The sequence below is a fragment of the Aegilops tauschii genome, chromosome 3, assembly GCF_002575655.3.
Source record: "Aegilops tauschii subsp. strangulata cultivar AL8/78 chromosome 3, Aet v6.0, whole genome shotgun sequence".
In the NCBI taxonomy this organism is placed as follows: Eukaryota; Viridiplantae; Streptophyta; class Magnoliopsida; order Poales; family Poaceae; genus Aegilops; species Aegilops tauschii.
Genome location: NC_053037.3, coordinates 177,277,187 through 177,289,141, shown reverse-complemented (window position 1 = coordinate 177,289,141; position 11,955 = coordinate 177,277,187). Strand labels below are relative to the sequence as shown.

General features: G+C 44.9%; 1 protein-coding gene across 2 annotated transcripts; it reads left to right on the top strand.

The window, feature by feature from the left end:
- Positions 1-722: 722 nt before the first annotated feature.
- Positions 723-3,556, top strand: LOC109738089 (RNA-binding protein P). 2 transcript variants are annotated; one of them, XM_020297185.4, is made up of 2 exons: positions 723-2,326; positions 3,318-3,556. In XM_020297185.4, exon 1 carries the CDS (start codon positions 884-886, stop codon positions 2,324-2,326), a length of 1,443 nt encoding a protein of 480 aa, XP_020152774.1. In that variant the 5' UTR covers positions 723-883; the 3' UTR covers positions 3,318-3,556. The 2 variants fall into 2 exon arrangements, with proteins under 2 accessions (XP_020152774.1, XP_020152775.1); XM_020297186.4 differs by having other exon boundaries at positions 735-2,326; positions 3,289-3,556.
- Positions 3,557-11,955: the final 8,399 nt, after the last annotated feature.

Below are 11,955 nucleotides of genomic sequence, written 5' to 3'. Positions count from 1 at the left end.
CGTTCCAATAGTGCGTCTAGCATCACCGGAAGGCGTGTGGAGGTATGTCCCCATCGGATAGCACGTGATTCAATCGGTGTTGGTCTTCGGTAGATTTGTTTGGATCTAGTATTCAGTCGTCTAGTTACAAGTTTGATCCTTCCGATCTACGATTCTCTTTCATCGAAGATGGTTATTGATCGGGCGCATTGGTCCTGTGGGGTTATCAGCATGATGCTTCCTAACTATCTACTACAACAAGGTTTGCCAGGCTCTAGTGAGGGAGGGGTGAAGTCAACAACGCGTCTTCGACTTGCTTCAGTGCTTGTAGCCATCGCTAAGTGGTCCACGGACTTGGTTGTAATTGTTTTTTACTTCTAGTGTTCCTTATACTGCTATGACTGGTTATGACTCCCTCCGTCCCGTATTTTTTGTCGTAGAAACGAATGTATCTAGATGTATTTGTAAATATAGATACATTCATTTCTATCTATTTATGCGACGAGTAATTCGGTGCGGATGGAGTAGATAAGAAGTTTCTTTTGCAAAAGAAAAACACCCTAGTTGCAATAAAATAAAGAACAAACTCTTTTTTTTTTGAAGGGAGGGTCCTTGCCCTGGGCCGTTCTTCTAACAATTCTAGGCCCAGGAGACGACAGGGATTGATTGCTTAGCCCATCCGTCGTCGCCCATAATAAAGGAAAGGAAAACACCCATATAAGTTCCTCAAAAAAGAAGAAGAAGGAAAACACCCATATAACGGCGCTGTGAACTAGCCACACGACCGCGTGGCGGTACGAATCGTCGCCTTGTCACCCAACCATCTCATATCGGACCCCATCCCTTCCCAAACCGTCGAACCCTAGCTCGCCTTCGCCTCCAATCTCCCCACCTCGCCGTCGCCATGGGCAAGAAGCGGAAGCTCGAGCCGAAATCCACCTTGGCAGCAAACTCCCCCGCCGCTAAGGCTCCACCTGCCGCAAAGATCGCCGAGCCGGCAGCCCCTCCCCCCCAGCCCGAAACCCTAGCCGAGTACTACCCCACTCCCTCCCAAACCGTGGCCCAGGAGAGCGGGTCCATCGCTGGGGGCGCGGCGGTGAAGCAGGAGGTGGGCGGCGAGGAGGACGAGTGGGAGGAGGTGGAAGAGGAGGTGGAAGAGGAGGAGGAGGAGGAGGAGGTCGAGGAGGAAGAACAGCAGCAGGCGGAGGAGGGCGACAGCGACCCCGCTTCGATCCAGGCGCTGCTGGAGGTGTTCCCCAAGGAGCAGCTCGTCGAGCTGCTCCGCGACGCCGCCGTCCGCCACGGCGACGTGCGCGAGTCCGTCCGCCGAGCGGCCGACGCGGATCCAGCCCAGCGGAAGATCTTCGTCCACGGCCTCGGCTGGGACACCACCGTGGACATCCTCACCGAGGCTTTCCGCCCCTATGGTGAGATCGAGGATCTCAAGCTCGTCTCAGACCGTAACACGGGCAAGTGCAAGGGCTACGGGTTCATCCTCTTCAGCCGCCTTTCTGGCGCCCGCGCGGCCCTGCTGGAGCCCCAGAAGAAGATCGGCAACCGCACTACCTCCTGCCAGCTTGCTTCTTTGGGCCCTGTCCCACCTGGCGGTGCGGCCAACAATCCTATGTTGGCTACAGCTCCAGCTCCGGCTCCAGCAGCCTTGATACTACCGCCAGTTTCTGAGTACACACAGCGGAAGATTTTTGTTAGCAATGTTGGCGCAGATATCGACCCACAGAAACTGCTGCAGTTCTTTTCAAAGTATGGTGAAATTGAGGAGGGTCCTCTTGGGCTCGACAAGGCAACCGGGAAGCCCAAGGGTTTTGCTCTGTTTGTTTACAGGACCCTTGAGAGCGCCAAGAAGGCGCTCCAGGAGCCGCACAAGTCATTTGAGGGTGTTATGCTGCACTGCCAGAAGGCAATCGATGGGCCAAAACCCAACAAAGGAGGAGGATATGGTGCCACAACTACAAGTGGGAGGAAGGGCGCTGCTGGCTATGGTGCTAGTAGCCATTCTCTGCCTGGTAGTGTTGGTGCTGGTTATGGGATGGCATCTCCAGCGAGCCTGGCTTCAATGCCTGGGTCTGTACCTGGTGGTCCAGGGATGAATCCTGCACTGGGCCAGGCTTTAACAGCTTTCTTGGCCACCCAAGGGGGAGGGTTGGGTCTGAATAACATCCTTGGAGTTGGTCCTAATAGTTCAGGGGTGCCAAATTCAGGGTCTTCTGGAGCTCTTGGTGGTGGTGGTGTACCTGGAATGCCTGGCAGTTATATGGGAGGCTATGGGGGTGGTGGCGGGTATGGTGGTCCACCGGGAGGTCCAGGAAGAAATTACATGGGTCATTAGGTAAGGTTTGGTTGGTCGATGTGTCCTAACTGTAGAAGCTACATATAGTTCTGATATCTGATTTACGTCAAGAAATTACTTTCCTTGTTTTTCTTATCTGTGAAGAAGTTAGCTTTGCATTTACAGTTTTACACTGGTATTAGTCTTGCATTTTTATTTACTTATTCTATCTTTTTTTGTTTCTTCAAACCATTTTTTCTTAGCATAAGCTGAAATACTCTAAGCATATGATAGTTCTAAGTTCTCTAATGTGCATTCTGACGAGATCTAGGATGTGCCTGAATGCATTTGTCTAATTTTCTGCCTTACTGCAGTCCAATATGACAACCTGAACTACAAAATGAAGTTAATGCCTTCTATTAGCTTTTTGAAATTGTAGGTCATCTGTTAAGTCAGGAATCAGTACTTCCTGACAAATTGCTTCTTAATTTTAGTGATGGTCCTTCCACATGTATTACATTTGTTGCATAAGAGCTAGCCAAGCTAACATTGATCGATGTTGAGGTCTGAGAAATAAAACTAATATGCTTAAATAGTAATAGGTTTGAGGCTAGAAGCGAAGGTGCTGAATATATGGGCTCTGTTTTAGTTTAATGATGCTTGGTTTATGTTTTGTTTGCCTTATTCGATCTGTGGAAATTGGCTAAAAGATTGAAGGCTATGGCCTTGCAGTATCCTTGGTAGGTTTGAATGGGTTTCAGTTTGCAAGCAAAGAATTTTTGGCAGGCCTTATCATTTTTGTCATCTCACAAAGATTGTTTCACATCCATATGCACATTATACATAGCTTGTATGCAGGTTTCAGTGCTTACATAAAAAAAATGCTGTCACTTATTTTAATTACTGCAAACCCCAAACTATGAGTTATGCATTTATTTAACAGTTCATTTTCTTTTTTTGCATATTCAAATTTTGTTTTAAGAGCTATATCACTTATCTTTATCCATATTGCTATTTGACAGGATGCTTATAACTGTTTTTCTGTGGCCAGATGATTCTACATGTTCCTGCGTCGCACTTATAAACATGCTGTTTTAGGCTGCTTCTCGCAAGTTGCTTACTCTAGCGGTCAAAGTTTTCATAAGAACTTTGATTTCCTCAATCCCGTGTTTTCAAAATTGAACAAATCTATGTACAATTATTTAAATTTTCGAAAAGTTACTAGTTGTCTTGTGACCCTATTGTAAAAGACTTCCTATCGATTTAAAGCACCATGGAATTTTTACTGCATTTTATACAAGAATTTTCAGTCATTATTTTTGGCATTTGTTGAAACTCAATTTGTGTTAAGTAAAAAAATGCCATTTCCTAATTTTCTTGTCACCCTGATATGTTTCTGACCAGAAATGTCGTGTGAATTTATTTCTGAACAAAAAGTTGAATATTGCTTTTGTTTATAAAGTAAGCATTTGTTTATTTTGGCCAAGTTTATCACTATCATGAGATAAAGTTGGTCAAGGAGAATCTTTGGCAGATCTAGGAAAATATCAATGTTCCAATTTTAGAAAAGAGGCTATTGCATTTTTAAATGCGTTTTTTGTGTGTCCAATTTTAGTTGTGTTGGTCTGAGGCCATGGTCGTAAATACTGAACAGAAGACCTTTTAGCAGCGATTTAGACTTTGGCCGTTGACTAATCTTTTGCCTGTGGGCAAGCTAGTAGTTGGAAAGGGCGAAGTAGGGGGAGGGATGTTGTCATCGAAGAGGTAGGGCTGTTGGAAGGGTGGGAGGGGGCTGGCTTGATTGAACCCTCACAGGAAGATAAGTGCTTATATCTTTGATGTGGAGGACTGCAGCAAAAGGAAGAGGAGGGAAGAGAAGATGCAGAGGTGAGGTGAATGGCTACTAAGTTGCTTTACAACCTGGTTAGCACACTTTTATGTTCTTCACTTGTTTCTGTGTGTGTTTTTTTTTTTTTTTTGGTTTAGTAGTAGAATAGGAGCAGGCTGCAGCACTCTTATGTGTGTTACCAGTATGTTTAGTTGGAAAGCTAGAATAGAACTAGGAGCGGTAATTGGATAGCAGAAATAGCCGTCACACACTCTTATATATGTATGATATATTATCATCTGTTTAATTAGAATTAGACTCCTACATATAACATGTTCCTTTCCTAGTTTAAACATTGTGGTGGATCAATGAATAGGTGCCTGATAATTAAAAGTAACAGGGGGGGTACATGTTCTATTATCTGGAGCTTATCCTAGTGCTCCTCACAAACTATTACGAAGATGACGCCTGCATGAAATCTTCAGTTTAATCACAATGAACTATTGTTCCACATGAGTGACAGATATGCTTTTATAAGATACAAGTCATAAATTTCGTTTGATGTTTTGTTCGAGTATTCTTACCTATAAGAGCACATAGCAATTTTCTGATATAAAGTATCCCTGATGTATTAGATCATGATTCACTAAGCCGCGTGTTATTAGTTATTTGGCCCAAAGTCTTTATCTAACAAGTTTCTGTAAGCCGGCCCAAAGTCTTTATCTAACAAGTTTCTGTAAGCCGGCCCAAAGTCTTTATCTAACAAGTTTCTGTAAGCCGTGACGTGTCATTATCTTTGGGTCAGCATTTGTTCTCTCTCCTATCAGGGTTTGCACACAACTTATCATTGTAATCGGAAACGCCTTGTTGGTTCTGGCGCTGGCCAACCAGCCCACAACAGGTTCGATCCTGGGATCGACTGTTCCACGGGGAGTATGATTGTATGAAGCCCCTCACGTGTATGCCACTCGTGATTGCGATGTGAGTTCGTTTGTAAATTCAGATGCTACATCTGTATGCAGGCCAAGAAAAAAGAAAAATCAAATCAACGTAGTCGCTCACTCTTGTCCTATCCCGGACGGAATACGATAAAATTTCCTCGATGTAAATCAACGTAGTCTGTAGAGATGGTGCTAACGAGTAATATAAAGAATGTATAAACTGATATGGCTGCGAATTACTCTCTCTGTTCCTATATATAAGTCTTTGTCTTTGGAGCAAAATGAGTGAATCTAAACTCTAAAATACATATATATGCATCCGGATGTGATCCATAGTGAAATCTCTACAAAGACTTATATTTAGAAACGGAGGGAGTAGTAAATTATTACTCCGTACTATCTAGATATATAAGATGGAGTGCGGCGATTTGGCTCTTGGGCTCATCTGCACCCGCGCTCACGGAAAAAATCAAAAAAAAATAATAGAAAAATTCAAAAAATTCCAAAAAAAATTCGGGTGGTAGATAATTAGGTGCGTGAGGTGCGCTGCAAAAATCAACTCGTTTGAACATTTGAGCAAGTCTGTGCAAAAAAGACAAATCGGGTCAAAACAGTTTGTGAACAGACTTGCTCAAATGTCCAAACGAGTTGATTTTTGCAGCGCACCTCACGCACCTAATTATCTACCACCCGAATTTTTTTGGAATTTTTTGAATTTTTCTAGTATTTTTTTTGAATTTTTTGCTGAACAGGTGCATCTGAGCCCGGGCTCTGCGTTGAATTATCGTATAAGATGTTCTTATTGTTCAAGAACTGCAAAATGCCTTATACTCCCTCTATAAACAAATATAAGAGCGTTTAGATCACTATAGAGGGAGTATTTTGATAAAGAGGTAGTATTAAGCATCCAACAAAAAATAAGTATAATGAAATAATACTCAGAATTTTGAAAGCTTGTCTGGAGCTACAATGTTGGCATCGGTTGGACAATTAGAGCAGTCGTTTGTGATAAAGATTCTTATCTTGCTTTTAGGCCCCTTTTGGAAATTTCATAGGAATGGAATTCCTATAGGAATCCTTCCTTCACATTTTGGATGATTTTAAATATTTGCTCAAACCTTGAGCTTTCACTTTCTTTATCAAGTCCAATGCAACATGTGTATCTCTCCTCTTCCCTCTCTCTCCTAAAGAAACAATTCCTGCAAATGTGTACTCCCTGTACCCACTCCCCCCACTTTCTTAGTGGATCGATCTTTGTTAGCCATTTCATGTACTTCCCTAATTGGTATTTTGAGGCTCAACTTTTTTATCTGCGGAAAGGCCAAGTTTCTTTTGAGCGAACACATTGTACGCCTGTGCATGAATCTCAAACCAAGATACGTGGCAATCATTGTTCGCTCATATGCACCCATCTGAGCGAACTACAGCTGACGACACTAAACGATTTGCTTGGGGTGACAATTTGAACGAACACATCTGGATGCCAAATTCTGTTTCTACAGTATGACAATTTTCACTGGTTCCCTCAGATGTAGCATGGCAATTTTTCTTCTACCAGCATGACAAAGCTGAACGAAGTTAACATTTCCCTTTTTAAGTCGGCAATTCTTCATCAAGCATCATGGCAAGTCCCGAAAACGCATGACAATTACTATGCCACGGTATGACAAATTCCTGACAATCTTTCTGCTGGTATGGTATTTTTTCTCCTTTATAACATGACAAATATATCTATTTTGTCATGGCAATTCTCAAGCGTTCGTGCTTGGGTGACCTCGTTAAGGGAACGCTAGCGCATTCTTAGGATCCATATATTAAGTAGCACCTACACTTTAAAAAACACCCTTACAAAAAAACATAAGTTTTATGGGGTGTCGAAATCTTATTTCTCATGCATCCATCAGCGGTGTGTTGTGAGCAAAGCGCGTTGCCACTTTTGGGCCTCCATTTTGATGAAGCAAATTTGTTGAAATCCATGAGCTTATAGAACCAACGGTTGGGAACTCTTTGATGTAGACCTCATCGTCGAAAGCGACGCACTTAGCAAATTCCGTCCTGGAGAAGAAAACGTCGGAGATGGCCTGTACAACGTCCTAAATCCGGCCATATGGGGTAGGGGAACACAACTCTCACACGTTTCTGTTGGGGATCGTAGCAGAAATTAAAAAAATTCTACGCATCACCAAGATCAATCTATGGAGTAACTAGCAACGAGAGAGAGGAGAGTGCATCTTCATACCGTTGAAGATCGCGAGCGGAAGCGTTCAAGAGAACGGGGTTGATGGAGTCGTACTCGTCGTGATCCAAATCACCGATGATCCTAGCGCCGAACGGACGGCACCTCCGCGTTCAACACACGTACGGAGCGGAGACGTCTCCTCCTTCTTGATCCAGCAAGGGGGAAGGAGAAGTCGATGGAGATCCAGCAGCACGACGGCGTGGTGATGGAAGCAGCGGGATTCCAGCAGGGCTTCGCCAAGCGCTACTGGATGAGGAAGAGGTGTCACGGGAGGGAGAGGGAGGCGCCAGGGCTTTTGGGTGCGGCTGCCCTCCCTCCCCTCCACTATATATAGGGGCTAGGGGGGCGCATGCCCCCCTTGGAGATCCCATCTAGAGGGGGGGCGGTGGCCCCTCGGGGCAACGGTCCCCTTAGGGTTTCCAACTAGGAGGGCACATGCCCCCTCGGGGGGCAACGGCCCCTAGGGTTTCCAACCCTAGGTGCCTTGGGCCCTAGGGTGGGGCGCACCAGCCCACTAGGGGCTGGTTCCCACGCCACTTCAGCCCATGGGGCCCTCCGGGATAGGTGGCCCCACCCGGTGGACCCCCGGGACCCTTCCGGTGGTCCCGGTACAATACCGGTGACCCTCGAAACTCTCCCGGTGGCCGGAACTCCTCGTGACGTCCGGGATCTCATCCGGGACTCCGAACAACTTTCAGTTAACCGCATTCTAATATCTCTACAATTCTAGCGTCACCGAACCTTAAGTGTGTAGACCCTACAGGTTCGGGAGACACGTAGACATGACCGAGACAACTCTCCGGTCAATAACCAACAGCGGGATCTGGATACCCATGTTGGCTCCCACATGCTCCACGATAATCTCATCGGATGAACCACGATGTCGAGGATTCAATCAATCCCGTATACAATTCCCTTTGTCTATCGGTACGATACTTGCCCGAGATTCGATCGTCGGTATACCGATACCTTGTTCAATCTCGTTACGGCAAGTCTCTTTACTCGTTCCCGTAACACATCATCCTGTGAACAACTCCTTGATCACATTGAGCTCATTATGATGATGTCCTACCGAGTGGGCCCAGAGATACCTCTCCGTCATACGGAGTGACAAATCCTAGTCTCGATTCGTGCCAACCCAACAGATACTTTCGGGGATACCCGTAGTGTACCTTTATAGCCACCCAGTTACGTTGTGACGTTTGGCACACCCAAAGTACCCTTACGGTATCCGGGAGTTGCACAATCTCATGGTCTAAGGAAAGGATACTTGACATTAGAAAAGCTTTAGCAGACGAACTAGACGATCTAGTGCTATGCTTAGGATTGGGTCTTGTCCATCACATCATTCTCCTAATGATGTGATCCCGTTATCAATGACATCCAATGTCCATGGTTAGGAAACCGTAACCATCTATTGATCAACGAGTTAGTCAACTAGAGGCTCACTAGGGACATGTTATGGTCTATGTGTTCACACATGTATTACGATTTCCGGATAACACAATTATAGCATGAACAATAGACAATTATCATGAACAAGGAAATATAATAATAACCATTTTATTATTGCCTCTAGGGCATATTTCCAACAGTCTTCCACTTGCACTAGAGTCAATAATCTAGTTACATTGTGATGAATCATACACCCATAGAGTTCTGGTGTTGATCATGTTTCGCCCGTGGAAGAGGTTTAGTCAACGGATCTGCGACATTCAAATTTGTATGCACTTTACAAATATCTATGTCTCCATTTTGAACATTTTCACGAATGGAGTTGAAGCGACGCTTGATGTGCCTGGTCTTCTTGTGAAACCTGGGCTCCTTGGCAAGGGCAATAGCTCCAGTGTTGTCACAGAAGAGAGTCATCGGCCCCGATGCATTGGGAATAACTCCTAGGTCGGCAATGAACTCCTTCATCCAGATTGCTTCATGTGCTGCCTCCAAGGCTGCCATGTACTCCGCTTCACATGTAGATCCCGCCACGACGCTTTGCTTGCAACTGCACCAGCTGACTGCCCCACCATTCAAAATATACACGTATCCGGTTTGTGACTTAGAGTCATCCAGATCTGTGTCGAAGCTAGCATCGACATAACCCTTTATGACGAGCTCTTCGTCACCTCCATAAATGAGAAACATATCCTTAGTCCTTTTCAGGTACTTCAGGATGTTCTTGACCGCTGTCCAGTGTTCCATGCCGGGATTACTTTGGTACCTTCCTACCAAATTTACGGCAAGGTTTACATCAGGTCTGGTACACGGCAGGGCATACATAATAGACCCTATGGCCGAGGCATAGGGGACGACACTCATCTTTTCTCTATCTTCTGCCGTGGTCGGGCATTGAGCCGTGCTCAATTTCACACCTTGCAATACAGGCAAGAACCGCTTCTTGGACTGATCCATATTGAACTTCTTCAATATCTTGTCAAGGTATGTGCTTTGTGAAAGACCTATGAGGCGTCTCGATCTATCTCTATAGATCTTGATGCCTAATATGTAAGCAGCTTCTCCAAGGTCCTTCATTCAAAAACACTTATTCAAATAGGCCTTTATGCTTTCCAAGAATTCTATATCATTTCCCATCAATAGTATGCCATCCACATATAATATGAGAAATGCTACAGAGCTCCCACTCACTTTCTTGTAAACACGGGCTTCTCCATAAGTCTGTGTAAACCCAAACGCTTTGATCATCTCATCAAAGCGAATGTTCCAACTCCGAGATGCCTGCACCAGCCCATAGATTGAGCGTTGGAGCTTGCATACCTTGTCAGCATTCTTAGGATCGACAAAACCTTCCGGTTGCATCATATACAATTCTTCCTTAAGGAAGCCGTTAATGAATGCCGTTTTGACGTCCATTTGCCATATTTCATAATCGTAGAATGCGGCAATTGCTAACATGATTCGGACGGACTTCAGCTTCGCTACGGGTGAGAAGGTCTCATCGTAGTCAACTCCTTGAACTTGTCGATAACCCTTAGCGACGAGTCGAGCTTTATAGATGGTAACATTTCCATCCGCGCCCGTCTTCTTCTTAAAGATCCATTTATTTTCTATCGCTCGCCGATCATCGGGCAAGTCTGTCAAAGTCCATACTTTGTTTTCATACATGGATCCTATCTCAAATTGCATGGCTTCAAGCCATTTGTTGGAATCTGGGCCCGCCATTGCTTCTTCATAGTTCGAAGGTTCACCGTTGTCCAACAACATGATTTCCAGGACAGGGTTGCCGTACCACTCTGGTGCGGAACGTGTCCTTGTGGACCTACGAAGTTCAGTGGTAACTTGATCATGATCGTCATCATTAACTTCCTCTCTAGTCGGTGTAGGCACCACAGAAACATTTTCTTGTGCTGCGCTACTTTCTGGTTCGAGAGGGGTCATCTCATCAAGTTCCACTTTCCTCCCACTTACTTCTTTCGAGAGAAACTCTTTCTCCAGAAAGGACCTGTTCTTGGCAACGAAGATCTTGCCTTCGGATCTGAGGTAGAAGGTATACCCAATGGTTTCCTTAGGGTATCCTATGAAGACGCATTTTTCCGACTTGGGTTCGAGCTTTTCAGGTTGAAGTTTCTTGACATAAGCATCGCATCCCCAAACTTTAAGAAACGACAGCTTAGGTTTCTTTCCAAACCATAATTCTTACGGTGTCGTCTCAACGGATTTCGACGGAGCCCTGTTTAAAGTGAATGCGGCAGTCTCTAAAGCATAACCCCAAAATGATAGCGGTAGATCGGTAAGAGACATCATAGATCGCACCATATCCAATAGAGTGCGATTACGACGTTCGGACACACCATTACGCTGAGGTGTTCCAGGCGGCGTGAGTTGTGAAACAATTCCACATTTCCTTAAGTGTGTGCCAAATTCGTGACTCAAATATTCCCCTCCACGATCTGATCGTAAGAACTTTATTTTCCTGTCACGTTGATTCTCAACCTCACTCTGAAATTCCTTGAACTTTTCAAAGGTCTCAGACTTGTGTTTCATTAAGTAGACATACCCATATCTACTCAAGTCATCAGTGAGGGTGAGAACATAACGATAGCCACCGCGAGCCTCAACGCTCATTGGACCGCACACATCAGTATGTATGATTTCCAATAAGTTGGTTGCTCGCTCCATTGTTCCGGAGAACGGAGTCTTGGTCATTTTGCCCATGAGGCATGGTTCACACGTGTCAAATGATTCATAATCAAGAGACTCCAAAAATCCATCTGCATGGAGTTTCTTCATGCGTTTGACACCAATGTGACCAAGGCGGCAGTGCCACAAGTATGTGGGACTATCATTATCAACCTTACATTTCTTGGCATTCACACTATGAATATGTGTAACATCACGTTCAAGATTCATTAAGAATAAACCATTGACCAGCGGGGCATGACCATAAAACATATCTCTCATATAAATAGAACAACCATTATTCTCGGATTTAAATGAGTAGCCATCTCGCATCAAACGAGATCCAGATACAATGTTCATGCTCAAAGCTGGCACTAAATAACAATTATTAAGGTTTAAAACTAATCCCGTAGGTAAATGTAGAGGTAGCGTGCCGACAGCGATCACATCGACCTTGGAACCATTCCCGACGCGCATCGTCACCTCGTCCTTCGCCAGTCTCCGCTTATTCCGCAGCTCCTGCTTTGAGTTACAAATATGAGCAACC

Bases quoted from the DNA above. Each gene is read 5' to 3' on its own strand.
- LOC109738089 (XM_020297185.4), top strand. From the start codon at position 884: ATGGGCAAGAAGCGGAAGCTCGAGCCGAAATCCACCTTGGCAGCAAAC.